Source organism: Symphalangus syndactylus, chromosome X (assembly GCF_028878055.3).
Source record: "Symphalangus syndactylus isolate Jambi chromosome X, NHGRI_mSymSyn1-v2.1_pri, whole genome shotgun sequence".
Classification (NCBI taxonomy): Eukaryota; Metazoa; Chordata; class Mammalia; order Primates; family Hylobatidae; genus Symphalangus; species Symphalangus syndactylus.
Genome location: NC_072447.2, coordinates 14,654,459 through 14,678,062, shown reverse-complemented (window position 1 = coordinate 14,678,062; position 23,604 = coordinate 14,654,459). Strand labels below are relative to the sequence as shown.

Genomic DNA, 23,604 nt, shown 5'->3' with positions numbered 1-23,604 from the left:
TGGCCACCTAGAATCTGGGTCCGCTTGTTCCAGGCTCAGAATCCTTTTGCTTTCAGCCACCAATTCCCACCCCAGGTTCTGAGTTCTGCCCGCGCCCTCGAAGTCAGAAGCCTCATCTTCCGGGCTGTCAACAACCCGTGCAGGGCCGCAGGATTTATCGGTAATGATGTGCTTCTAATTCTCCATTACCTCCAAAGATTTCATCTTCTGCTTTTCTAAATCCTTCTTAGGAGATACTTGTCAGGTTCATCTGGCCCAGCAGTTTCTGACAAGGGGACCTCGCTCGTCCCCGTAATCTCTGTGACTTCGTGTAAATAGCGACACGTGGCGGCCGTCTTTGGCCCTCGGCCCCGAATCCACTGCACAGTCTCACTTCCATTAATCCTTAATTTGTGATCACGCTTCCTTTTTTTTTCTGCTTTTAAATGGAGATGTGATTAGTAAGGTAATAGCAGAAAGCTGGGGCCCTCACGACACAATGTGCATTTCTGTGCTTTATAGAATATTGAATAGGGTTCATTATTTCTTCCAGTAGCAGAGTGCACTCCGACATCTGATTGCTTGAACCGTGATATTTCCATACGCCATCCATCACCCCGGCCACGGCGGCACGCTGCATATTCAGATTAAATTGGAACTTTTTCCCTATGAATAAGGGATTTCATTCTATCCTATAAGATACACTGTCTCCGGGGAGAGGAAATTGAGTTGAAGGTTGCTGAAAATCGTATTATCCAAATACAGAGTTCTTTTCCTTCTCATCAAAACCTGAAACATAGCCATGGGGAACCGAGAGGTCAGGAGAGAATTCAATTAGAGATGAAAATGGAAAAGGGAGCATTTTTCCACTTACGTTTTATTTCGCCAAGCAAGTGGTGGCGGGCACTGCTCAGGACAAAAGGGGCGGCCTCGAGGACTTATGAAGAGGCAGGAAAACCTCCACAACAAACGTTCCATCCTCTCCTTTGCCGTTTTTGGAGGAGGTATCCGTGAGAGTTCCCGGCCCCTTCCTGCCACAGCTACGGCTGTGGAGGGAGTTTCGCTCTGTCGCCCAGGCTGGAGTACAGAGGCGCGATCTCAGCTCACTGCAACCTCCGCCCCCACCGGGTTCAAGCCATTCTCCTGCCTCGGCTTCCTGAGTAGCTGGGATGACAGGTGCCTGCCACCACATCCAGATAATTTTTGGATTTTTAGTACAGGCGGCGTTTCACCATATTGACCAGGATGTCTCGAACTGCTGACCTTGTGATCCACCCGCCTCGGCCTCCCAAAGTGCTGGGATTATAGGCGTGAGCCACCGCGTCCAGCCCACAGTTACGGCCTTAACCATGCATGCTGCCTGGAGTCCCCACCTCTCCTCACCTGAAATATGCACTCGGAAATGTGTTTCCAAAACCTGCAGAATGCAGACCCACACTACTTTTCTATTTATTTATTTTGAGATGGAGTCCCGCTCTGTCACCCAGGCTGGAGTGCAATGGCGCGAGCTCTGCTCACTGCAATCTCCACCTCCCGGGTTCAAGCGATTCTCCTGCCTCAGCCTCCCGAGTTGCTGGGATTACAGGTGCGCGCCACCACGCCCGGCTAATATTTGTATTTTCAGTAGAGACGGGGGTTTCACCACGTTGGCCAGGCTGGTCTCGATCTCTTGACCTCGGGATCCACCCGCGTCGGCCTCACAAAGTGCTGGGATGACAGGCGTGAACCACCGCGCCCAGCTGGGGTTTTTTGTTTTGTTTTGATTTTAAAGTCATCATGCAGAATGCAAGCGGCAGATATAAACTTGATCCCTCCTTGACCTCTCACTGCACGCACCCAGCTGGGAGCTTTAGGTCGGCGCAGGACCAGGGAGACCCTACTTGCCAGGTGCTTCCTCTGAGGCATCTCCAGGTCTGGAGCTTTAGTGTTCGATCAACCACCCAGGTGCGAAGGCCGACTGAGATCCAGAGCATGTCATGCCGTGAGTGAGTTCGCTTTTCTGAGCAGCTACAGGGGGGGCAGAGGCTGCAGGTGTGTGAAACTCACAAAGTAGGGCCCTGTGGGCTGCAGACGCTGTGGCCACACAGGAGACCTGGGCTCAGGTGGGTGAAGGTAGGAACTGCTCTCCCTCTATGACCATCGTGGCTCCCTCCTTCTTCACCTCCCCGGGAAGTGCTGACCCAGCTGTTTGTTCCTGGACCTACATCCCACAGAGGAGCAGAGTCTTCCGGAATCTTCCTCTCTACTCTTCCCTCCCCATTCTCGCTTTTTATTTTTATTTATTTTTTTTTTGAGAGGGAGTCTCGCTCCGCTGCCCAGGCTGGAGTGCAATGGTGCGATCTTGGCTCACTGCAACGTCTGCCTCCCGGGTTCAAGCGATTCTCCTGCCTCAGTCTCCCGAGTAGCTGGGATTACAGGTGCCTGCCATCAATGCCCAGCTAATTTTTGTATTTTTGTAGAGACGGGGTTTCACCATGTTGGCCGGGCTGGTCTCGAACTCCTGACCTCAGGTGATCCACCCACCTCAGCTTCCCAAAGTGCTGGGATGACAGGTGTGAGCCACCATGTCTGGCTGCTTTTTAAAATTTAATGCTTTTAGGGACAGAGTCTTTCATTCCTGCCTAGGCTGGAGTGAGGTGGTCAGATCTTGGCTCACTGAAGCCTCAACCTCCCACCTCAGCCTCCCGAGTAGCTGGGACCACAGGCACACACCACGATGCCCAGCTAATTTTTAAAATATTCTCTAGAGATGGGGTCTCGCCATGTTGCCCAGGCTGGTCTTGAACTCCTGGGCTAAAACAATCCTCCTGCCTCGGCCTCCCAAAGTGCTGGGATGACAGGTGTGAGCCACCATGTCTGACTAATTTTTGTATTTTTAGTAGAGACGGGGTTTCACCATGTTGGCCAGGCTGGTCTTGAACTCCTGACCTCAGGTGATCCACCGCCTCGGCCTCCCAAAGTGCTGGGATGACAGGCATGAGCCACTGCACCCGGCCTGCCCTCACCTTTCTCTCCCCAGGACAATTCTGGTGGCCACCCACCACCCCTGCAAGACAGACAGACCCGAACGGGCAGGGCGACCATCCGGGTGTGGAGCAGCTTGGATAATTGCAGCTGGCCACATCCCAGCAAGCTCTGTACATCTCAGGCCCTGCCAGCCTTGGGGACCCAACAGCACCTCTTTGTTCTCCCACAGCAGAGCCTGCACCAAGTGAGCCCCCAGGCCCCAGTGCAGACTGAAGGCCATTCTGTTTCTGCCCTGAGTTGATTTCTGTCCTGCTGGCCCCAGGCCTCACCACCGCGCCCCAGTACCCTGGCAGAGAAAGCCCTCTTGTGCACGCATTCAAAGGAAGCCCTTTCCCCTCAAAACCACAGCGATGCCCCAAACAGTGACTCGCAGCTCATCGAAACACCCAGAATGAAAAGCACGTTTGTTCCTTGAAAAGACGTCTGTGTCCGATACACACTCGAACAGAGAACTGTATTAATATATTCACTTCCCTCCAGAAATCACAGCATCGCACACACACACAAACGTTTGCTTCCCAATTATGAAAAATAACTTCACAGAATTCCTGCGTGATGGCACTCTTGTGACCAAGTACGCTCGGATTTTTATATCCAATCATAAAACACAAACTGAAATTGAACTCATTATGTACACAACACAAAACTATCGTTTATGAGCTATTTAAACCGGGCGTGGTGGCTCACGCCTGTAATCCCAACACTTTGGGAGGCAGAGACAGAGGCAAAGGCAGGAAGATTGCTTGAGGTCAGGAGTGTCAGACCAGCTTGGGCAACACAGCAAGACCTCGTCTCTACAAACAATAAAATTAAAAATTAGCCAGGCATTTTTAATTTTATTTAATTTAATTTAACAGGTGGCGTGTGCCTGTTGTGCCAGCTGCTTGGAAGGCTGAGGTGGGAGGATCGCTTGAGCCAGGAGATCAAGGCTGCATTAAGCTAAGATCGCAGCCTGGCTGACGGAGCAAAACCCTGTCTCAAACGAACAAAAAGAGTTATTTAGGCCGGGCGTGGTAGCTCACGCCTCTAATCCCAGCACTTTGGGAGGCCGAGGCGGGTGGATCACTTGAGGTCAGCAGTTCGAGACCATCCTGGCTAACATGGTGAAACCCCATCTCTACCAAAAATACAAAAATTAGCCAGGCGTGGTGGCGGGCACCTGTAATCCCAGCTACTCCGGAGGCTGAGGCAGGAGGATCCCTTGAACCCGGGAGGCGGAGGTTGCAGTGAGCTAAGATCTTGCCATTGCACTCCAGCCTGGGCAACAGAGCAAGACTACAACTCAAAAAAAAAATAAAACTAAAAAAAGAGTTACTTTTTTTTCTTGTTTTTGAGACAGAGTCTGGCTCTGTCGCCCAGGCTGGAGTGCAGTGGTGTGATCTCGGCTCACTGCAACCTCCACCTCCCGGGTTCAAGCAATTCTCCCGCCTCAGCATCCCGAGTAGCTGGGAATACAGGCACACGCCACCATGCCCGGCTAATTTTTGTATTTTTAGTAGAGATGGGGGTTTCACTATGCTGGCCAGGCTGGTCTCAAACTCCTGACCTCGTGATCTGCCCGCCTCAGCCTCCCAAAGTTCTGGGACTACAGACGTGAGCCACCGCACCCAGCCAAGAATTACTTATTGAGTCTAGATCGATTTATGCAGCTCAGAAGTAGGAGAACCTGGCTCATAAAAGACCTTGAAACTACTGTCTTAACAGGGTGCAACATCAGGTGAAACCCTATTTTGATAAAAAATGAATAAAAAGCGGGGCAAGCTGTAAAGGAAACAGGTGCATGTGTGCCAGATGATAATGCAGTGTTTTTACGTATCCTATTAAAAGCAGAAACAAAAACAACCATTGGATAAAGTTATTTAACTAATGTCACCTCCCTGGACGTGGATGATCTTTGCAATTTTCAAAGCACTTCACGCTCATCCCAGAACACCAACGTTTAAAGGGGTCCAACTCCTCCAACCTGTCTTTACTGTTTGATAAGCAAAGCTAACGTAAACGGGGCCCTTTTGAGTCCCAGGTAGCCCCATTGTTACTGAAAAGTTTGATCTTTTCCTCGCGCGCTCCCGCAGGACGCACGCTCGCTCCCGAGCTCGGCGGGCGCGCACCCCGCATGCTCGCTCGTTCCCGGTGCCTCCCACTGCGCAGGCGCACTCCCGTCCCCCAGCCCCACCCGCTCACACACCTCCCAGCCGCTGGCTAGCGCCCCACGGGCAGGCACTGCGCATGCTCACCCGACCGGCCTCCCGAACTCCGCTGCTCCACCGGTACGCAGGGCGCATGCTCCATGCGGAGGTTCCCCCCCTCCCCTCGCTCTAGCAGGCACGCACTGCGCATGCTCCCGTCTCCGCAGCTCTAAGGCCGCCTAGCCGCCATGGGCCGCGCCTCTAAAAATCCGAAACGCAGAAAGAGCTCGGGCGGGAGGGCCGCTACAGCCTCTCCCCCGTCCTCACCGCCGCCGCTTGGCCCCACCAAAGCCTCCTGCAAAGGCTCCGAGGGCCGCGGGGCGCGCGTGGCCGGCGGCGGCGTCGCCTCGTGATGACATCGTCGGATGACGCGGCGCAGTGACGTGAACGCGGGCGCCCTTGTTTGGGAGCGCGGCCGGCGCGCCCGTTTTGAAGCTTCCCTGAGCAGCGCGGGCCGGACCGCGCCCCCTCCTCGGTCCCCGCGCCCCGCCGGTCCGCGCAGTTCCCGAGGCGCGCGGGCCCTGTTCCCTGCGCCGCGCCCCCTCAGCTGGCAGTGCTCGCATCCCCGAGGTCGATCCGGGCCGGACCGAAGCCCCCGGGGTGGGGCGGGGCGCGGGCGTCCGGGGGCGCCCCGGGCCCAGCCCCCGCCATGCCGCCCGGCAAGGTCCTGCAGCCGGTCCTGAAGATGAAGGTGGACGAGCTGTTCCTGTACTGGCTCAGCGAGGCCAGCACGCAGCGGATGCTGCAGGACTGCCTGCGCCAGATCAAGGCGCCCGGGCGGGACCAGCCGGCCGCGGGGGAGGGGGAGCTGCCCGGGGTCTGGCCTGCAGCCACGCTCGCCGCCCCCAGGCCCAGCGGCCTCGACCCCCCGGGAACCACCGGGCCGGGCCCTGCGCTGCCCCTGGGCGCCGCCTCCAGCCCCAGGAACGCGCCCCACGCTCGAGGCACCCGTAGATCCGCAGGGACGAGAGTAGTAAGTTACTCTTCCTTCTGCTAACACCTGCGCAGGTGGCTCTGGTCGCATAGCGGACGTGTGGCTGCGCGGTGGAGGCTGGTGGGAGAGCGTCAGACCCCAAAACGGTTTCATATTGAGTCTGTTCCCCGCCCCGACCCCCAGACACACACACACACACACACACACACGAAAGTCCCACGTACTGAACATTCTGTCATTGACAGTAGTTAACCTAAAAATCACACAATTTATAAACGTAGAAAGGCTTTCTTCCTATTTTATTTTTTATTTTATTTTATTGTGAGACGGAGTTTTGCTCTGTTGCCCAGGCTGGAGTGCAATGGCGCGATCTTGGCTCACTGCAACCTCTGCCTCCCAGGTTCAAGCGATTCTCCTGCCTCAGCCTCCCGAGGAGCTGGGACTTACAGGCATGTGCCACCACGCCCGGCTAATTTGATATTTTTAGTAGAGACTGGGTTTCCCCACGTTGGCCAGGCTGGTCTTAAACTCCTGAAATTAAGTGATCTGCCCGCCTCGGCCTCCCAAAGTGCTGGGATTACAGACGCAAGTCACTGCCCCTGGCCCCTTTTTTATTTAAATTTTTTGGAGACAGGGTCTTGCTCTGTCTCCTAGACTGGAGTGCAGTGGCGCAAACACAGCTGGACTTCCTGCATCAGCCTCCCCAGTAGCCGGGATTACAGGCGTGCACCATCAAACCAGGCTAATTTTTGTTTGTTTGTTCGTTTTGCAGAGATGAGGTCTTGCTGTGTTACCCAGAGTGCTCTGGAATTCCTGGGTCCAAGCAATCCTCCCATCTCGGACTCGCAAAATCCCACTGTATTTATTAGAAGAAACGCCATTTATTTCATAGAAGGTGATTATTCACTGCAGGTGAGAAGCGCAGCCTCTGGCTAATGTACCTGTAATCTCAGCTACCCGGGAGGCTGAGGCAGGAGAATCACTGGAACCCAGGAGGCAGAGGCTGCATTCCAGCCTGGGCACCAGAGCAAGACTCCGTCTCAAAAAAAAAAAAAAAAAAAAAAAAAAAAAACTAAAGCACTTGGAGGGAAAAAAAGATGAGACGAATTTATGCTGAGTGGGTTGGCCAAGCGTATATATTCAAGAAGTTATAGGAATAGCTATGGATATTCACCAAGCGTGTCCTGACCCATGGGTATTGAACAAACATGCATGTTACCTACTCCCAAGTTCACTTTGGAACGGAGACTTAACATTTAAATGCATTATGGTTAGGCCCCCTACGTCAAAAGGTGAGGCAACTTTGCAGCCTCTGTCAACCGGGCAGAACCAGTCCGTGGTGAGTAGTTATCAGGATAAAGTGATTGCAATCAGTCTTTTTTTTTTTGAGACAGATTCTCACTCTGTCACCCAGGCTGGAGAGCAGTGGTGCAATCTAAGCTCACTGCAATCTCCGCCTCCCGGGTTCAAGCGATTCTCCTGCTTCAGCCTCCCGAGTAGCTGGGATTACAGGCACCTGCTACCACGCCCGGCTAATTTTTGTGTATTTAGTAGAGGCAGGCTTTCACCATGTTGGCTAGACTGGTCTCAACCTCCTGACCTCAGGTGATCCACCCGCCTCAGCCTCTCAAAGTGCTGGGATGATAGGTGTGAGCCACCACACCTGGCCTGGAATCAGTCTTTTTCCAGTCAAAGCTGTAGTTACAGCTGGTGGAACAGAGGGGTCTGTTCATCAGGATCTGACAGGAAGCTGCAGATGTTTTAATATTGTTTATATTGGTCAGGCATGGTGGCTCACGCCTGTGATCCCAGCACTTTGGGAGTTGGAGGGAGGCAGATCACTTGAGTTCAGGAGTTCGAGACCAGCCTGGGCAACGTGGCGAAACCCCGTCTCTGCTAAAAATACACAAATTAGCCAGGCGTGGTGTGCACCTGCAGCCTCAGCTACTCAGGAGGCTGAGGCAGGAGAAATGCTTGAAGCTGGGACGCGGAGATTGTTGTGAGCTAAGATTGCACCACTACACTCCAGCCTGAGCAACAGAGGAAGACCCTGTCTCAAAAAAAAAAAAAAATTATATATATATATATATAGAGAGAGAGAGAGAGAGAGAGTCTTTTTGCCTGCGTGAGCTTGAGGCCAAGATAAGCAATAGAGAAAAAGAAAAACATCCTTTATTCTTGAAACTCAAAAATGAGTTTCTGCAGAGGTCTCTGCAAAGAGACCTTTGTCTTTAGTGAATAACCTAAAAGGACATTTAGCTGCTGGAGAAAAACGCTTTGGCAGTTGGAACTGTAGTTTATTCTTTAAGTGTAGGCAGTGTGTGACTTAACCCTCACCTCAGGTGGCCCTTGGTCTTGTTTGTCACAGAATCTGTTCCGTCAGTCTTACGATGTCAATTTTAACCTTTTTGCTGGTCAGTTGTGTTTAAACTGCCAAAGCAAGAGGGGTATAATGAGGTGTGTCCAAACTCCCATCTAGTTATGGCTGGGAACTTAGTTGTTTTTTGTTTTTTGTTGTTTTTTTGTTTTGTTTTGTTTGAGACCGACTTTCACTCTTGTTGCCCAGGCTGGAGTGCAGTGGTGCGATCTCGGCTCACTGCAACCTCCACTTCCCAGGTTCAAGCGATTCTCCTGCCTCAGCCTCCTGAGTAGTTGAGATTACAGGCACCCACCACCACGCCTTGGTAATTTTGTATTTTTTTAGTAGAGACGGGGTTTCTCCATGTTGCCAGGCTGGTCTCGAACTCCCGACCTCAGGTGATACGCCTGCCTCAGCCTCCCAAAAAAATAAGATTACAGGTGTGAGCCACCGTGCCAGCCTGAACTTAGTTTTTAAAGGTTTCTCTTTGGGCCGGGCCCAGTAGCTGACACCTGTAATCCCAGCACTTTGGGAGGCCGAAGCGGGCAGATCACTTGAGGTTACGAGTTCAAGACCAGCCTGGCCAACATGGTGAAACCCCATTTCTACTAAAAATACAAAAACTAGCTGGGCGTGGTGGCAGGTGCCTGTAATCCCAGCTACTCGGGAAGCTGAGGTACAAGAACTGCTTGAACCAGGGAGGCGGAGGTTGCAGTGAGCCGACATCTCGCCACTGCACTCCAGCCGGGGCGATAGAGTGAGACTCTGTCTCAAAAAAAAAAAATAAATAAGGTTTCTCTTGGCCAGCAATGGGGGGTCTGTTCAGTGGGTTGTGGGGCTTCGGATTTTACTTTTAATTTACAGTTATAGTCCTGAGTTGGTCTCACTGTTAGAGTTTGTTTCGAGTTCTCTAGGTTGGTTTCTGCTACCCACTTCTCAGCAATGTCTTCTGCTCGGCTTAGTTAATGAGCCTAACGGTTTTATTGTTGCTTTATCTGGTAGTAAATCTCCAGTAATTACAAATAGACAGCAGTGTATTTTTTTTTTTTTTTTTTTTTTTTTGAGACTGGAGTGCAGTGGCACGATCTCGGCTCACTACAAGCTCCGCCTCCCGGGTTCACGCCATTCTCCTGCCTCAGCCTCCCGAGTAGCTGGGACTACAGGTGCCTGCCACCACGCCCCGCTAATTTTTTTGTATTTTTAGTGGAGACGGGGTTTCACTGTGTTAACCAGGATGGTCTCAACCTTCTGACCTCGTGATCCGCCCACCTCGGCCTCCCAAAGTGCTGGGATTACAGGCGTGAGCCACCGTGCCCGCCGACAGCAGTGTATTTTTAAAAATGCTTTCTGTCGTTTTATACGATGCAGTTTAAAGCGATAAAACATTGCTTCCAGATGTTATAGAAACACGTATGGCTGCTGCGTCCGGTGTCTGAGAATACTACAGAAGCCTGAAATATTCAGAATGTTCCATTGGAACTTGTTTATATCATTTGAAATTTTTCAGCTGAACACCAGCCTTCTATCAGCCGCACTAATAAGCATGTCACGAGGTGATATTTATGTAGCACCACAGTTTTCCAGCCAAAATGGACCAGCCTCTCTACTTGCTGGGTGAGAGGTGGGTGGCAAGCTGAGGTGAGCTCCTTGTGTTCTAAATTACCAGTGGTTGTCCGACGTGTTCTGATGGATCTAGAACGTTTTCCAAAAGTATGTGTCGATGAAATTGTGAACTAGAGCTGGAGGCAGCTTGGAGACCGTCTGGCTCAGGCCCTCCAGATCCTGATCCAGGAGGGGACTCAGGGCCCCAGGACGCATTCCTTGAGCTCTGGCCCAGTGCACTTTACCGGTGAGCTGCAAAAGCTGAAGCACCTTAGGCAGTCTTGCCCAAATCCCTCATTTGCTGAGGAGGTTGTACGTGAGAGGGGGGCCAGGACTCAAGAAGTGTGCGCTAGTAACGATGGTTCCCCTCCATGGCTTCCTTTCTCAGTGGGATTGCTAATGACCTGCCATTTTGTCCTTAAACATGTTGAATGACAGAAAGCCAGACACTAAGGTAGATGCTTGAATTTTGTGACTTTGCATGAATTCTCCTAGGGCTGGGAATATTGACAGAAGGTCAGGCCTGTGCAAACAAGGCCATTTGGGTGCATGTGAGAGGATGATGTGGTCTGTAAATCAGGCAATAAGCTCTAACAAGTGGAAATTAAGTTCCAAAGGTGTTCAAAGCAGGGAGACGTCATTTCTCTCCTGGAGAAAGTTTTGAGGAGGAAGTGAGTGGTGGAACTTGGGAAATGCACTGAGTTTATTGGGTATGGGGGGCGGGACCAAGGGAGGCTATTCCGGGAGGGATGCCGGGCAGAGTGTGAAAATGAGACCTGGCTCAGTTGCTCATGCCTGTAATCCTAGCACTTTGGGAGGCTGAGGCGGACGGATCACCTGAGGTCAGGAGTTGAAGATCAACCTGGCCAACATGGTAAAACCCCGTCTCTGCTAAAAATACAAAAATTAGCTGGGTGTGGTGGTACGCGCCTGTAATCCCAGCTACTTGGGAGGCTGAGGCAGGAGAATCACTTGAACCCGGGAGGCGGAGATTGCACTGAGCCGAAATCGTGCCACTGCACTCCAGCCTGGGTGACAGAGTGAGAGACTGTCTCAAAAAAAAAAAAAAAAAAAAAAAAAAGATGAGATGTTCAGGTCACATTGAGCGACTGGAGTGGTCTGATGGGAGAAGCAGAAGGAAGGATGCGTGTGGACCGTGGCGTGGCGGCCGGGGTGTGCAGGGTGCAGGATTCTGCACTTAGGAGATGCCGAGAGTTTTCAAAAAGCAGTGACTGAGCTTGTTTGGGACTAAAAGTTTGCCTTAAACGTCTACGTGTTTGGAACCTATGGCTTACTTCAGCTGAATCTCAAGAAGTGAATAACTTAGAAGGATGTGTGTGTTCATTGGGACAAAAAAGATGAGCTTGGGCCGGGCGCGGTGGCTCACACCTGTCATCCCAGCACTTTGGGAGGCTGAGGCAGGCAGATCACAAGGTCAGGAGATCGAGACCATCCTGGCTAACACAGTGAAACCCCGTCTCTACTAAAGATACAAAAAATTAGCCGGGTGTGGTGGCGGGCGCCTGTAGTCCCAGCTACTCGGGACGCTGAGACAGGAGAATGGCGTGAACCTGGGAGGTGGACCTTGCAGTGAGCCGAGATTGCGCCACCACACTCCAGCCTGGGCAACAGAGCGAGACTCCATCTCAGAAAAAAAAAAAAAAAGATGAGCTTGTTCCTGTCCATCCCGTATACAGAATGTGCGAGGCCACGTTAACAGTGAAGGATGCAGTTCCACGCTACAAACTCTGGCCAGGGAGGGGCGATGCTGGGGTCAGAGGAAGAGATTTTCATAAATAAAACAGCTTTTTCTCACCCACACATATACAGGATTGAGTATGAGCTGTCAGGAGGGTTCACGCTAGGTCCACTGAACTCCCCAGCCAAGGGTGAAAGGAACGGCATGCCCATGTGAAAACGACGTGGTGCATCCAAAGCAGACATAACCAGCGCTGCCATGGCTGTTTTACGTTACCCTATGCCTTCATCGTTACTGAGCAGAGAGATTGCATTCTGTGTTTGAAAGGGGTGCTTGCAGTGGCTCCTTCCCGTCTGGGGAAGAGAAACTGGTACAAATTAGAAAATGTGAGCATTGGCAGGGTGCAGTGGCTCAATCCCAGCACTTTGGGAGGCCGAGGAGGGAGGATCACTTGAGGCCAGGAGTTTGAGCCCAGCCCGGGCAACATAGTGAGACTCCCCCATCTCTACAAAATAGTAAAATCAGCCAGGGGTAGCGCTTCATACCTGAAGTCCCAGCTGCTTGTGAGGCTGAGGGAGGAGGATCCCAGGAGTTCGAGGCTGCAGTGAGCTATGCTTGTGCTACTGCGCTCCCGCCGGGGCAACAAACTGAGACCCTGTCTCCAAAAAAAAGAAAGAAAGAAAATGCCAGTATCGATGGGCTGATGCTGCAAGCCAGGGTGCTTCTGCTAGGGGGTACCCTAAATGCATCTTTAAAGTAAGTTCTTATAAGGGGAAGTAAGAACCTCACGTGGATGAGCTGCTTTTTTTTTTTTTTTTTTTTTTGAGATGGAGTTTCGTTCTTGTCACCCAGGCTGCAGTGCCGTGGCGCGCGATCTCGGCTCACTATAACCTCCACCTCCTGCAGTTCAAGCGATTCTCCTGCCTCAGCCTCCCGAGTAGCTGGGATTACAGGTGCCCGCCACCACGCCCAGCTAATTTTGTATTTTTAGTAGACATGGGGTTTCACTATGTTGGTCAGGCTGGTTTTGAACTCCTGACCTCAGGTGATCCACCCGCCTCGGCCTCCCAGAGTGCTGGGATTACAGGTGAGGGCAACCACACCCGGCCAGTACTGCATGGTTTTGATCGCATTTCCCTGCGGCCTGGTGGCGCTGAGCGATTTTCACGTGCTTATTATCCATTCATGTGGTTTCCACTGTGAAACATCTGTTCAGATCGTGTGTTTGCTTTTTCAATTGGGTTATGTTTTCACTGAGTTGCGAGAGCTCTTTATGTACAACTGTAGGCAAGTCCTTGGTAAGACGATGTGTGCGCGTATTTCTCTCGATTCTGGCTTGCTTTTTGTTTTCTTCATGGTCTTTGAAAGAGCAAAAAGTGTTTAGTTTTTCAACTTTTTTCTTTTATGACTCATTTTTTTTGTCTTATTACAAAATGTTTGCATAGCTCAAGGTGTCAAAGATTTTCTCCTATTTATCTAGAGAAAGCTTTGTGGTTTTAGGATTGCGTTTCAGCCTGTGATCCAGTTCAGGTCACTTTTTCTGCGTGGTATGAGGTGAGGTATCTGGATGACCCCAGCATTATATATTGAAGAGTCTTTTCTCCCCCATGGAATTGTGTTGTTGAAAGTCAGTTGAGTACGTTCGTCTGGTTTATTAATATTTCCATCCCATTGCTGTATGTGCATCCCCTCACCTTCATGGCACTTTCCAGATTGGTGTAACTTTCTAGCAGATTTTGAAAGCAGATACTGTGAGTCCAAGCCTGTTCTTTAAAAATTGCTTTCCAGCAAGAAAAGCCTGTTGGCATTTTGATTGGGATTGCTTTGAATCTGTGGATCCATTTAGGGTAATTGATACCTTAACGGTATTTTCCAATCCACAAACAAAGGACTTTCCGTTCATTTAGGTTTTGTTCAGCAACGTTGTGTACTTCCCCGGGTACACGTCTTGCACCTCCTTGATTAAATTTCTATCCATTTCTTTAGTTATTCTCAATTTCTGGAAGCTACTCAGTAGTTCCGGTATCCACCTAACCTGTGACTTTTATCAGACCGGGTGCCAGCATTCTAGAACATTAGAACGGGGTATTTGGAGGTAAACACGTGTGTGCGTGTGCATCACACACACAGGTGCATACACACACATACACAGGTGCACACACACACAGGTGCATACACACAGGTGCATACACACACATACACAGGTGCACACACACACAGGTGCACACACACACAGGTGCATACACACAGGTGCACACACAGGTGCATACACACAAACATACATTGGTGCATACACACAGGTGCATACACAGTTGCATACACACGCATACAGACACGCACACATAGGTGCATACACACACACAGGTCCATACACAGGTGCATACACACATACATAGGTGCATATACACACAGGTGTGCTTATCTTAACGTGTCATTAGAAGCTCTTAGCAAACATGTTGTAAGACAGAAAAGCACCCAGAACCCTCAGGGCAGGAGCTCAGGGTTTCTGAAGGTTTCGTGCGGGAGCCGTGAGCTTTTGTATCAGGTGTATGCCTGTCTGCGTTCAGTTCTCACTGCCTTCGTAACAACAACCTATTCACGTTTTCGTAGTGGGCACCGATGAGAGTCTCGTTGTGAGGAGGAAGGAAGGTGTCCAGGACCCTTCTTGGAACCTCCGAGAATCTGCAACCATGGAAACTGTAAAGAGCCTCATCCCTCCCTCCCCTTCTGTTGACAGAGAGAACCGTGCCGTTTCCTGAGATGAGGTGGACGGGTTTTGAATCCGCTGGAGCCTGTCCTCTCAGGGCCTTTGAAATAGGGAGGAAGCCATGCTCTGCAGATGGCGCCTGCAGCGTGAGGACAGCATTCTGGGCCATCTTCATGTCTCATGGGTTTGCCTGTTACTAGCTATGCTTTTAGCTTTGGATGTTCAGAAAAACATTTTCTCACAAAGGATGGGTCGCCTTCGTAAGCCTTTCAAATCTAGGATTTCAGAAAAGCCATTATGTTTGCTCATCGAAGGCACATTTTTATCCTAAAATAAGCCGTCTGAACAAAAGTATGTTTAGTGAGAATGAAAAGTGAAGAGATTTTTATGAAAATTTTGCGTAAAGGTCTTCTGGGCATTTTAGGAGCTTTAGAGGTTGATGGTACAATTGTGCCCGGACGGGAGAAGAACAGTGGAGATTTGGGTGCCGTGAGGGGCTTCATCGGCCCAGACGGCAATGTCGTCTCATCAGAGTAGGAATTTGGGGGAAACAGGCTGAAAACAGGCCTCGCAGATTCCGTGCTACCCTGTGGTGCAAAAACAATGCTATGACGGCCCCGTCCCTGTACACAGTAGTGGATAGACAGCCCCATGGGGGCCCCGTCGAGTGTGGACGGCCCTGTCCCTCCCCCATCCCGTGTAGACAGCCCTGTGGCTGCACTGGGGGCGGGCGGTGCGGGTTCTGCATCGGGACAGGACGTAGGGGCTCCAGGGAGGCAGTGGGGCTGCATCCAGAGGTGGTTTGAGGGCTCCAGGTCAGAGTCTTTAAATCTCTGTGTATGTGTGCACTTCAGGATTTTGAGGCTGTGTTCCAAAAGTCTTTTTTTTTTCCCTTTTTTTTTTCTTTCTTTTTGAGACGAAGTCTCACTCTTGTTCCCCAGGGTGGAGTGCAATGGTGCGATCTCGGCTCACTGCAACCTCTGCCTCCCGAGTTGAAGCAATTCTCCTGCCTCAGCCTCCGAAGTAGCTGGGATTACAGGCGCCTGCCACGACGCCCAGCTAATTTTGTATTTTTAGTAGAGACAGGGTTTCACCATGTTGGCCAGGCTGGTCTCAAACTCCTGACCTCATGATCTGCCCACCTTGGCCTCCCAAAGTGCTGGGATTACATGTGGGTGACTGGACGGCACCTCTGCCCTGTGAGTTTGCGCGCCGCATCGTGGGTGACTGGGTGCACTTGTTTAAATCGTCTCCTGGTGGTTTGAGCACATTCCCTCTGGTGCTGTCTTTAAGCTTCCGTTTGGAGACTTAGAGGGGGTCAGAGGCTGACTTCTGAATCCTGAAGGACAGTGAGGAAGTGAGAACGATGGAGGGATCCGGGGATGGCTGGAGAAGAGAAGGGAGTGGAGGGGGCGAACCCCTAAGAAGAGCTGGAAGGGGCACTGGGGGCAGTGTGGAAGGTTGCAGGAGAAGAAAGGGTCAGTCTGAGATGGCTGCAGACTGCTGGTTCCAAGTCTAGGACACTCGGAAAAAGGAAAACGATGGAGACAGGAAACAGATCGGGGGTTACTGGGGTTAGGAGGGAGCGAGGGGTGCGTCGGTGCCACACAGACGTTTTTCAGGGCAGGGAATCTCCTCTGCGTGACCGCACAGTGGTAGATCCGTGTCATCTTGCGTTTTTCCAGACTCAACAGAGCGTGCGGCAGCGGGAGAGCCCAGTGCACGCTGTTGACTCGGGGTGATAGTGACCGGTCCAAGGAGGTTCATTGACTGTAACAGACACAGGCGGTCACGCAGGACCTTCCTGATCGGGGACCCGGGAGGCTTTCTGCTGACAGCGTCCAGCCTGGCAGGGATGTGACCAGTTTCTGTCCCTCAGCCCGAAGGTAACCCGTCTCTTTCCCGGTGGGATGAAGGTGCAGGCCCCCGGAATGTCAGCTCATCCTCATTTAAAGTTGCCCGTCCCCCTTTTCCGCCGCCCCTCTTTTCTTGTTCTAAATACGATTGCAAACAAGCAGTTATCACAGTGAGCAGTGGCAGAGAAGACGAGATCCTGGATGCCCACTGCAGCTTAGCTGTATTCTAGAAACTCCTGAAGTTTGGGGAGGGGCGGAGATGCCGGCGCGCTTTGATGCCCGGATGCCGGGATGCCGGGGCTGCGGTGCGTGTGTTTGTGGAGGCGCAGCTGCCCCTGGCGTGCCCTGGGCTCTGGAGGGGCGAGCCGGAGCCGGCACCGAGCCTGCAGCCAGCTCTGGTGTTGTCGTGCGGGGGGACCTCACTTCTCGCGGGGAGCGCCTTCGCCTGGGTCCCCGAAGCCGTCCCCAGGCTCTCCTCTTGGGGACCTGTTGATGCGCGCTCCGCCCAGGCTCTCCTCTCGGGGACCTGTTGATGCGCGCTCCAGGGCGAGCCACGTGACGGCCGCAGCGGTGCAGAAAGCGCCCTTGCCCGGCCGGACGGCCCAGCCCGGAGCGAACGGGGAGAGGAGAGAAGAGGACCGGAGGGAGCGGAGGGCAGTGCGGGGAGCGGAGGAGAGGAGAGCAGCGCCGGGAGCAGCCGGGTCTGCACAGTCGCGGGTCGGGAGGGGCGGCCGCCCCCACCCCCGGCGCCATGCGCCCTCCTCAGCCTGAGGAATGCGCGCGGCGCGGGCCCCGGCCCCAGAGCGCCTGGCGGGCGACGCGTGGAGCGCGCTGAGCCCGGGCCACGCCTGCAGCGCCCCACTGGCCCCGGCCCGGCCCTGCCCCGAGACCGCGGCGCCCGGCCTGGCCCGCGAGAGCCCTGCGCGCCGACGGCATGCGGCTCCGCGAGCGCTCGCTGCGCCAGGACCCCGACCTGCGCCAGGAGCTGGCCTCGCTGGCCCGCGGCTGCGACTTCGTGCTGCCCTCTCGGTTCAAGAAGCGGCTGAAGGCCTTCCAGCAGGTCAGCCCCGCGCGCCCCGCGGCTGCCCGACACCGGGCGAGGCCTCCCGGCCCGGCGAGTCCTACCCTCCCGGCCCCGCGCGGGCCTCCGCTCGCCGCTGCCGGCCGTGCACCCGTTGTCGCGTGGCGGGGCCCAAACGCCAGATTTTCGGGGCCAGTTGTGGGCGCAGGGGACCCGCTCGGGCCGCAGGCCGCCGAAAACCGGGTGCTGCTCTGTGAGAAGCGGTGCCAAGCTTGTTAGGAAAACCGGGCTTTGAAAAGAGCACCCGCTCCTTTCCCGGGAGTTTTGGCTGTGAGTGCGCGCCTTGCTGTGATCAACCAAGGGGGGTGAGAGCCGTCAGCGCCTGGGAGGGTTCGCTGCAGACAGATTTTTAATTTAAATAATACCTTGCATTGCTGGTAATAAACATCGGGAAACTCCTTCACCCTTCGTAAAGGCGTTGGGTGGGTGAAACTTTCCCGGCGTTATTGCAATACCCAGCATTCCTTCCCATTGGCTAACCTGTTTAAGAGTCGGTTGAGATATCACTCACATACCGGACTATTTATGCAGCGTGGTTTTATTCAGTAACTCACTGGCTTTGAAATTTATTTATTTTCATTTATATTTATTTATTTGAGACGGAGTCTCTCCGTTGCCCAGGCTGGAGTGCAGCGGCGCTATCTTGGCTCACTGCAACCTCCACCTCCTGGGTTCAAGTGATTCTCCTGCCTCAGCCTCCCGAATAGCTGGGATTACAGGCGTGCACCACCACGCCCAGCTAATTTTTGCATTTTTAGTAGAGACGGGGTTTCACCATGTTGACCAGGCTGGTCTTGAACTCCTGACCTCCGGCGATCGCCCACCTGGGCCTCCCAAAGTGCTGGGAGTACAGGCGTGAGCCTCCGCCCCAGCTGGCTTTGAAATTTAATCTATGTTCTCATAAGTGCTCAGGGAAGTAAAATTTGTGTCTGTACCCCGTGTATATTGTATGAGTTAGTTTTACGAGTACCACGTGATTTAAACGTGTAAGCGTGTTCCTGTGACAATCCCGGTATAATTTGAGAATTTAGGGCTTGGCTGCGGCCGAATCTCATCCAGGCAGGGTGTGCGTGGCTGGCGGGCGCCTCACACCCACGTGGCACATCAGACGTCCTTTTCAAACTCAATGCCAGGAGTCTGGAACTAATGGCCTAAACATCAAGCTGAACCAAGGCATCCTGCTTGAAGGGGGAGGAAGACCCACTTCTTTCTGTTGTTATTTTAATTGAAACAACTTCTCTCAGATCACAACTTTTGCACTCCTTCGGGGTTTTTGACCTCTGTCTTCCAGGTTTTGACATTTTGCCTGTAAGTGGGTAAAGGCGAGGCTGGTTTCTTCAAAATCCTCTTAACCTGCAGACCGTAAGAGTGAGATCAGCCTCGTGCGGGATTTGCTCTAGACGGTGGGAGGTGCTGGGAGGTGCGTGCTCGCTGGTTGCAGCCCATTAGGTGATTAGCTCGCACGTGGCTGGATGAGGAAGCCCTGCAGCGGGGCCCTGGCTCTTCCGTCGGAGGCTGTGGTGACGATGCACCTGTGTGTGCACCTCCGGGAGGCAGAGCCCATTCACCAAAGTCTGCATTGTTTTAACAGGACTGTTTATTTTTAAAAAGTCAGTTTCTGGGAAATCACGAATTCCGTTTACAGAAGTTTGCTTCATTTTACAGAAAATGGGTTTCCACGTTTTTAGGGAGGACAGATGTGTGAAATGCGTGTTGTCTGAGGGGTGGTGGAGGAATCACAGGGGTATTTTGGGGCATTTGTGGGGTGGCGTTGGGGGAGAAGGGGACTTTTTCTGGCTGCTTTCACTCCATGCATGAGCATGGGCTCTGTCTGTTGGGTCCACCCCACTTGGACACACCCTCAGGAGGGTTGTCAGGGAGCACCTGTGTGGGAGCCACTGGACGTGTCGGGGTGCCTCTCCTCTGCCCTCGGATGCTCCAGACCAGGCAGCACGGTCCTGTTTTCAGGGGTCCTCTGACGGGCACAGCCTTCCGCGACTGACGTTGGCCGCACCCACGAGCCCCTGGCGGGTGCTCCTGAGGTTGGTCTTCTGACTGTGCGACGTCCCACCTGGGCTTCTGTTCCCACTAACCCCCTGGCAGGTGCTGCCTGCCCAGGGGGTGAACCCAAGCTCCTCCTCCTCCCTGCCACTGCCCACTTCCCAGCCACCGGCATCCTTGACAAACCAAACTCGGGGTGGGGGGGGGGGGTTCAGCTGCGCCGGCCTTGGGAACAGAACAGCATGTGTTCACGCCGTGGGTCCTGGGAGGCTCCTGTGTGACAGTAGCGTGTTACACGTACTCTCGCCGTGGGTCCGGGGAGGCTCCCGTGTGACGATGGCATGTTACACGGCACGTGCTCTCACTGTAGGACCCAGCATGTACCTGGAGTGGGGCCGTGCAGCTGCTTGGCCGAGCTCTTCCTGCTGGAGCCACTGCCTGCGCCTCCTGCGCAGGGATCCTCAGGCCTTCTGTCCCCAGGCAACAGCAGGACAGCTCAGACCTTGTTCCCAGCCCAGGACAGCTGTGCCCACGTGGGAACGTCCACACAGAAGACCAAGGTCAGGAGCATCCGCCAGGGGCTTGTGGACGCAGGGAGGGTGCCGGATCCTCCCCTCGCTGTGTTGCCCAGCATCCATCGTCACCCCTTGGCTGGTGGACAGAATGATCCCCACATCCCTCAGCCCAGCCTTCCGAGCTCTGTGGAGACTCACACCTCGCTGCAGTCGTGGGTGCAGGCGCCAGCCGTGGGTCCAGGGCCCAGCCGACGTCTCTCAGCATCTGTCGTGGCCCCACTGCCCGGCTGCAGTCGTGTCTCTGGGTGAATGTTAGCCCACGTGAGCTCTGGCCACCTCAGACACCTGGACCTGCTGCGTTTCCGTGTTGACCCCTCCACACCAGTTCTCCCTCTTTGCTAGAGAGGGGATTTTTAAACCCACACGCGGGGCCTCTGATCTCCATGTTCGGCTCCTCTGTGTAAACACCGACCTTTTTGACTCCTGGGTTTAGCCGTCCAGCGTGCGGTTTGCAGGTGTAGCTGGCAGCCCTCTACCAGCCCTCGCGGAGGGTCCCTGGGAGTCGAGTGCTGGGCCGAGAAGAATGCTCAGAGCTTGCAGCACGCCCTGCCTTCCAGGGGTGGCTGTCATTTGGGTGGGCGAGGGGCTCAGCTGGAATCCATGAGTGTGGGTCTTGGCCGAACCCCCCCCTCCCTGATCCCATACCACAGCCTCCCATGCTTCCGCCTCCCGCTGCAGAGTAGAGGCTGTTGCAGAGTGAGGGCTCCTGGGGACACGGCTGTGCGTTGCAGCCTGTACTGAGTGTGCCTTCCGCCGGCCCCGTGCTGCTGCGGCACCTTCTCTGTGGCTTTGATCGTGGTGTCCGCTCCTGCTGCAGTTGGGGCGAGGGTCATTTCTGCTGGTCACCGCGCCCTGCCTGCTGTGCGCACCCTCTGCACATGTGGGGGTCTGCCCGAGGCTGGTGTCGCGAGATGATGTGTCACGGTGCACGTGGCCTGTGTTCTCGGGGTACTCACCTGCACCCATCAAGCGCACGCACTTCTAGGCAGCCTCAGTGTTAGGCTCAGTCTTTGCTTTTGGTCGTATACGGACATGTTTTGCAAAACTGGGTGTACTCTGGAAGGGCGACACACATATCTGTGACTTCTGGAATTGTGATGAGTCAGGGAGCTGCCTTCTCAGTGCCCTCAACAGAAATAGCTTGTCGGGAGGCAGGGTGTCGCCTTTATCACTGTGCTTTGGGTGATGGGCGCTTTACGAAGTACTTTTTAAAGTCCACGTACTGAGGAGGATTTAAAGTGGATGACCTGGCTGCCATAGGCCCCTCTGGTTTGTCTGAACTTTTTAATGAACAGGCGGCTGGCTTTAGAATTCTTCCACACACACGCAGCTGTTTTTGCTCCTTCTGTGTTTACTGTTGATGCCTGGCCTCACCGGCTACATTCGGGGCAGGGCAGCAGTCCCTGTGATTCCTTCAGAATCCCCTGAGACCTGCTGCTTGGCCGGAGAGGTGGCCAGTTCCCAAGTGAGCTGTGTGTGTTGAAAAGAATGTGTGCTCTGCAGCTGTGCTGAGGCTGAGTCTATTTCTGTCCGTGAGATTAAACTTGTAAATCTCCCGTGCCCGCATGGAGTGGTTGTGTTGTTTGTTGTTCTGTCGCTCGTCTATTAGTGCCCGGGGTGGGTGGGCCCAGCTTCCCCCCATCGGTGCCCAGGGTGGGTGGTCCTGGCCTTCCTCCTGTCGGTGCCCAGGTGGGTGGTCCCGGCCTTCCCCTCGTCAGTGCCCAGGGTGGGTGGTCCCGGCCTTCCCCTCGTCAGTGCCCAGGGTGCGTGGTCCCGGCCTTCCCCTCGTCAGTGCCCAGGGTGGGTGGTCCCGGCCTTCCCCGTGTCGGTGCCCAGGGTGGGTGGTCCCGGCCTTCCCCGTGTCGGTGCCCAGGGTGGGTGGTCCTGGCCTTCCCCGTGTCCGTGCCCGAGGTGGGTGTTCTCCACCTTTCCTGGCGGGCTGAGTTTGTGTCCAGTGGTGTTTACTTGATCAGTGCCGAGGCTGCGTTGTCAGGCATCGATAAAGTTAGCGTCATCCTGTCCTCCCGTGACTGACCTCTTCGGCGTTCCTTGGTGGCCTGTCTGTCTCCAGGTCTGTCCATCACCTTATGTCATTTCATCGATGTTAATACAGTGACACCAGCTTTCTTTATGGTCTGCCTGCTCTGTCTTTTTCCATCTCAAAAAAAAAAAAAAAAAGTGTAGTCTCTGGGTCTTTAAGTCACATATATCTCCTGTGTCTTTCTGTCCTCTGTGTCTCCCGTATATGTGAATGCTGTTTTCTTTCCGCAGTCAGACCTTTGGGAACTGGAACACTCGGTACATTGAGGTCGATGTTGCCGGCTCATTCGTGTGATGGACTGTGTCTCATCCTGCATCTCTGTCTCCAGTTCTTTCAGCTTGGTCACCTTTTCTGTCGTTTGGAGTACACACTTTCTGCTAGCTCACTGTTTATCCTACAAATGTCAATGGCTGGCCAGGCTCAGGGCCTTACACCTGTGATCCCAGTGCCTTGGGAGGCTGAGGCAGGAGAATCGCTGGAGGCCAGGAGTTCAAGACCAGCCGGGGCAACATAGCGAGACCCCCGTCTCTTAAAAAAAAAAAAAAAAAAAAGGAACATCAACTAAATTTTTCAAAGCCCAATGTTAATCAGTATCTTTTCCTCCAACTCACAAACCGTCTCACACTCATCCAGTCACCATGTCACTGACAGGCTGCTGTTGTATTGATTTTTTTTTTAATTGAACATACGTTATTATCACTGATTTATGTTTTTTAAATTGAACATACATTGTTATCACTGATTTATGTGGTCAGCTGCCAGGATTTTCCTACTCATTACCACTGACCTGCTTTTCATCCCTTCTTTCAATTCCAACCTTCCCTTTGGGAGCTTTTGGCTTCTCCCTGCTGCGTTTCCTCAGCTTTTGCCCCATAGAGTGTCCGTTAATGGGGTGCATGGTCTCTGTAAACTTGGGGCTAAAAATGTCCAAGTGTTCATCTCACTCTTTTTTTTTTTTTTTTTTTTTTGAGACAGAGTCTCACTCTGTCACCCAGGCTGGAATGCAGTGGTGCGATCTCAGCTCACTGCACCCTCCGCCTCCCGGGTTTAAGCAATTCTCCTGCCTCAGCCTCTCAAGTAGCTGGGATTACAGGCGCCCGCCACCATGCCTGGTTAATTTTTTTTATCGTTTTGTTTTGAGACAGTCTAACTGTGTCGCCCAGGCTGGAGCGCAGTGGTGCCATCTCAGTCCACTGCAACCTCTGTCTTCTGGGTTCACGCCATTCTCTTTCCTCAGCCTCTCGAGTAGCTGGGATTACAGGCGCCCGCCACCACACCCAGCTAATTTTTGTATTTTGGTAGAGACTGCGTTTCCCCATGTTGGCCAGGCTGGTCTTGAACTCCTGACCTCAAGCGATCCTCCCACCTCAGCCTCCCAAAATGCTGGGATGACAGGTGCGTGAGCCACCACACCTGGCCAGTCACCCCTCGTTTTGGTTGGTTGGTTGTATTTGGTCCAGTCTCATTGCTGTGTGTGAAGGAGTGGCTTTCTTTTCCTCTTTTGCTGGGGTTCATGGGGGTCCTCAGGCCTCGGCATCTCTCCAGGTCTTAGGGCTG

The 23,604-nt window shown here is 53.3% G+C and overlaps 1 protein-coding gene across 2 annotated transcripts in view; it reads left to right on the top strand.

Moving 5' to 3' along the window:
* Nucleotides 1–5,841: 5,841 nt before the first annotated feature.
* LOC129475538 (serine/threonine-protein phosphatase 2A regulatory subunit B'' subunit beta) overlaps nucleotides 5,842–23,604 on the top strand; it is a 50,708-nt gene continuing 32,945 nt past the window's right edge. The window contains exon 1 of one of the 2 annotated variants that reach the window (XM_055267647.2): nucleotides 5,842–6,165. In XM_055267647.2, coding sequence (XP_055123622.1) covers nucleotides 5,842–6,165 — 324 coding nt within the window. Of the gene's footprint in view, nucleotides 6,166–16,907; nucleotides 17,410–23,604 lie in introns of those variants that run through there. The other variant, XM_055267648.2, reaches the window with a different exon arrangement.